The sequence below is a fragment of the Neltuma alba genome, unplaced genomic scaffold (assembly GCF_004799145.2).
Source record: "Neltuma alba isolate B1F8T4 unplaced genomic scaffold, ASM479914v2 tig00007370_pilon, whole genome shotgun sequence".
NCBI classification, from domain to species: domain Eukaryota; kingdom Viridiplantae; phylum Streptophyta; class Magnoliopsida; order Fabales; family Fabaceae; genus Neltuma; species Neltuma alba.
In genome coordinates, this window is record NW_021634763.1 from 13,498 (window position 1) to 18,837 (window position 5,340).

The 5,340-nt window shown below is 28.4% G+C and overlaps 1 protein-coding gene across 1 annotated transcript; it reads left to right on the forward strand.

The window, feature by feature from the left end:
* Positions 1–2,317: 2,317 nt before the first annotated feature.
* On the forward strand, positions 2,318–4,462 carry LOC114752393 (calmodulin-like protein 11). Its single transcript, XM_028941147.1, has 4 exons — positions 2,318–2,462; positions 2,606–2,763; positions 2,857–2,937; positions 4,286–4,462. Exons 1-4 carry the CDS (start codon positions 2,387–2,389, stop codon positions 4,421–4,423), a joined length of 453 nt encoding a protein of 150 aa, XP_028796980.1. The 5' UTR covers positions 2,318–2,386; the 3' UTR covers positions 4,424–4,462.
* Positions 4,463–5,340: the final 878 nt, after the last annotated feature.

Consider the following 5,340-nt stretch of genomic DNA (forward strand, 5'->3'; position numbering starts at 1 on the left):
TTAAATTTAAATTAATTCGAGTCGAGTCAAGTAGTATCACACGGGCAACAAGTGGTTAACACATCTACATATTTAGGACCCAAACTTAAATCTACTGATTTAATTAGCACAACATTGTATTTTGATATAGGTCTCAAACTTTTAATTGTCTTATTATGTTCTTAGCAGCAAATTATGATAATGAACTAAATAATAATAAAAAGATTGCTAAAGATCTACTTATGACCGTTTCAAAGAATGATGTGTAGTTTAATTTTATTATAACAATATAAACATAAAATAATTTTCTACGACATATTGATATCGATTGGCTTTTATAAAAAAAAAAAACTTGGATATGAAATCTTTTGAAACAAAATGCGGAACTACTAAGACCCTACTCATGTTGATGGTAGTGCGTATGAGAAATGTTTTGCGTATAAATGATTATGAAATAATTCGGGCAAGAAAATTTTTATGAAATAATAAAATGAAAATAATACACTTAAAACTGTTATATATATATAACTTACTATTTGAGATAAAAACACATGTCGGAGGGAATTAAAAGAATAATACGAAAACTGTTTCAATTAAGTCACCGTACGTGCCTTTTAAAATTCAAATCGGTATTATTTGCCGACAAAAAATTGTGAGGAAAAAAACATAATTTCAAGGACCATTTTTTTTTTGTTTTCCCTTCTTGCCATGAAATAGGTAAAATAACATTAAATAATGGTACTTCGCTTTTTTTAATTTTCAGCTCTCACTTATCCTACACCTCTCAAGTTATTTTACACAAATTTTCATTTTTTATAATAATAGTTTTAGGTGATTTTTTTTTTTTGCATTGCAAAATAGACATTCCAAGTTTTTCTATTTTTAATTGTAAGAAACATATAGAATTAGTTATGGATTTTAAAATTAGTCATTTCTTGCTTTTTATGTGCCATTTTCCTTTCAAGCTCTCGAGGTTGAACAAATTGAAATCCAAAAATAATAATTATATATTCAGCAAATATTACAAAATTTGGATTAATAAAACCCTCGTAAAAAAGGAATTGACATGATTTTATATGTTAAACCATTTCAAAGTCAGGCTGACAATAATTTGTAAGTAAGAAATAGTGAAATGGTAAATTAGATTAGTAAATTCACGGGTCAAACTGAATTAGTAGTTAGTAGAGATTTAATCCTGGTCAAAAAAGTTAGTAGATGTTTGAGGACGAATCGATGTCATCGTAAACCAAAAACATAGAATCATAAATTTGATGAATCAACTAAGGAATTTGCCAATAATTGTCAATAAAAGCAAACTTACAGCCCCATTTCTTGGAATATGCTTATCTGACCCTATTTATAAGGTAGAGAGATAAGATTTTTTTTAATTTTATTTGTAGGGCAATGAGATAAATTTTGTATGAATGTACAATTTTATATTTTATTTATTATTATGTTGATTTTTTTTATATAACATATAATGTATATTAAATAGAGATAAAATTAAAAAATTGTTGAGTTTTAAATGAGAATTAATAAAATTTAAAAAAAAATTTTAGTCTGTGTAAAATATATTAGAATTGACTTATAAATAAACCAGAAGAGTATATTCCATGGGGATATATACATTTCAAAAATTAATGTAATAAACAGTATGCAAATATACTGGTAAATTTTTTTTTACCCAAAAAATATATATTGGTAAAATTTTTAAAAGGGTCCACCAAGTGGATTAAACCCTGCTTCTCTAGCCTTGTCCTTCAAGCAAGGACAGCGTGGTCTTTTGGTGGGATTGAAATTAGAGATTTAAATAATTTTTTTTACTCATAGTAATATTTATTTTATTATTTTTTTAAAAAACCATAAGCTCTCTCCACTTCACATCTCCCCACATACTCTCTCCTCTCAAATAAATGCCCCCTGTCTCCTAAACTCCAAACCTTCCCAGCTGTCTCTCTTTTTTATATACATTTTATTTAAAAGTGGTGTTCCTTCATTTTTTAAAATATTATTAGTAAATTAAGGTATGACCAGTTCAACATTTAAATCTCTTTCCCATTTTTATATATATATATATATATATTACTTTTATGTGTTTAGGAGATTAGATTGAGATCAAGATTCAAGGCTCTCTTTCTCTCTCCTTCTTTCCCTGCGATTCTTTTCACATAATAAAGCCAGAAATATTATACCAAGTAAAGTCGTCTTTTTAATTTGACTCATTAATTCTTTTTATTAAATAAAAATTCACAACACAGACCCGCTTTGAAGTTCTACATATAGCCCAGCTAAGATTGAGCTAGACTCAACACACTCCTCTTTCTCTCTCTATCTCTGTCTCTCTGTCTCTCTCTATCTGTAACAGTAGTGTTGGTTGAAGTTTGAAGGAGGAATAATTGAGAGCGTAATGGCAGAAATGCTGAGTGAAGAACAGATTGTCGAGTTCAAAGAAGCGTTTTGCTTGTTTGATAAAGATGGAGATGGTAAGAGAAAGGAAGATTGAAACAGAGCTTCCTTTTTTTTTGCCCCCCTTTTCTCTGAGACGAAGTCTCTGTTTTTGTTGTTCTCTGTATCATTTTCTTCTGAGATTTCTGACACCACAATAATGTTTGGAATCTGTGAACAGGTTGTATTACTGTGGAAGAACTGGCGACGGTGATTCGGTCGTTGGATCAGAATCCGACGGAGGAAGAGCTTCAAGATATGATCAGCGAGGTGGATGCAGACGGCAACGGAACCATAGAATTCGCAGAGTTCTTGAACCTCATGGCCAAGAAGATGAAGGTAATATATTTAAGACTCAAACAACACGTTTTTCTGACTGATGGAAAAAATAGAAATTTAAACTAAAAGAGGACTCTATATTTATATGTATAGGAAACTGATGCGGAAGAGGAACTGAAGGAGGCGTTCAAGGTGTTTGACAAAGATCAAAATGGCTATATCTCAGCGAGTGAGGTATGTAATATTTATTTCTTATTTATTTTTATTTTTTGGGCATAATTTCATTTCTTTAATGTCTACTTGTTAACAGATTTTCTTTTATATTTTACTTATTTCCTATTTATAAAGTATTTTTAATATGTTTTAACTAAAAAAATACTGTATTAACTCTCCATTAAAATATAATAACTTTTTAATTTTATTTTTATTTAGTATATATACGTTTAAAAAAACTACTTACTATAATAAATAAAAGACAATATAGTATATTTATAGTAAAAATTTAATAAAGTGATTTATAAATAAACAAAGAGAATATTTTTTCCTAGAAGAATAATTTCTTATTATTTGTGTTTATTACTACTCAGAGCCAGAGAGCCCTGTTTCATCTTCTCTGTTACTGATCTTTTCTTGCAAGTGATGGCATGGATTTTCTTTTTCTCTCTGGAGCAAATTAGAGAATAGATAACAAAATGGGTTATGTGGGGTTCTCAAAACTATTTTGTTATGATAATATCTTCATTTATTTTTTCTGGGTTTTGAAATTTTTACCTGTTTCAATTATATATATATGTATATTCGCAAAGCAATCTTCATCATATATGTATAGTCTGAATCTTCATATAGTATTTTTTACATGGTAAGGGTGGGGGTGGTTAATAATTTATATGCGCATCTAGGACAGTACTTTGTACGTTTCCGCATGCAATGAATATTAGCTCTTTAAATAGAAAATTCTGGTTGGCAAAAAAGAAAAATCAATAGAAAATTCTGAGGTTTGACATTTGAGAGCCCAAGAGAATCTGACTCCTCTCTCTCCCTCTCTCCCTCTCCCTCTCTCTCCCTCTCTCCCTCTCCCCAGCTCTTTATTCAGGCCAGGCGTGTCTCTTAAATTTTAGGAAGATTCAGAGATCAATCTCACAAATGGCACGTTTTCATATAATTTTTTTTTGTATTTTTATATTCACATACATAACGAAGTTCATATTGACAAGGTAAGTTTATATTATTTCAAAACTTGTACAGCTCATAGCAGAAGAGAAATATTAATTACACGATATTTTAAGTTTTACCAAACTTTTGTATAATTTTAATTTTTTTTATGTTTCAAATATTTAATCCATTAGTCTTTACATTTTATAACTTACTTGGCTGAAGGATTAGTCTAACTTGATGAATTAAATTTCTTGAATTCAGTTGTGACCCAGTCAATTTTTTTGATGCTTTTAATGAAAATTTAAAAACTGTGTTAATTAAAAAGTAGTATAAATTAATTAAAATATCTGTTAAACTCTTTTTTTTTTTGAAAATATGATATATATCTAAAATTTATAAGTTGTGTCCTTTTTTTTTTCCGGTGCAGCTGAGGCATGTAATGATAAACTTAGGAGAGAAATTAACAGACGAGGAAGTGGATCAAATGATAAAAGAGGCTGATTTAGATGGTGATGGCCAAGTTAATTTCGATGAATTTGCCAAGATGATGACCACCATTGGTTGAATTTATTTCCTAAATTATATTTCTTATTATTCAATTATGCTTCATAATTTCCCTTTAAAATGTATTAATTATTATTGTTTTTTTTAATTTCCCCTTTTTTTTTGTTGTATTTTAATTACTCGTAGCTCCTTATGTGAATGACCCAGCATTTAGTTGTCACTTCAAAATCATCATTTGACTGTTCAACTTCTAAGTTATTAATTAATGAGATCTTATTCTTTTTATAACAAATTGAATCTCATGTTTATCTCTATCCTGTACATTTTTTTTCATTTATTTAATTTGTGACTTTTATTCTCAGTTCATTATAGTACATAATAAGAGAATGATAAGAAATAGGGATTTTTTTTTTCTGTGTTTAGTTTGATTATAGGTTTGGACTAAATCCAAACTAGATCAATCAAACAAATTATGTAAAATCTTGAGGCAAAAAAAAATCTGTAAAATGAAGGGCCTATTCAAGTTATGGTTTATAATTTTTGTCATTGTGTATATTTATATTTTCTTAATAATCTCATTAGACTTTAATCACGTTGTAGCTAAAATTCAAATGCTATTAAAAAATTTCGACCATATCATGTTATTTTTGACCTAAAACATTTTTATTACTATTATCATTTTGAAACGACTAAATCAATTCCGTCGGTTTTGATAGGAAAAATCCATTTTGATTTGACTTTGAACATAAGTACAAAAATTCAGCAATATAAATACTACCTCCGGTCCTTATTATAAGACCCCGTTTGACTTTTTGTTTGGTCCTAATTATAAGACCCCAATCTATTTTGTCTCTCATATTTATGCATTTTTTTCCAAGATAATCCTTCTAATAATGATAGTTCTAGCCAATATACTTAATTAGCAAGGATATTTTAGGAATGACAACACTTATTGATTACAAATAACTAACTTAACTT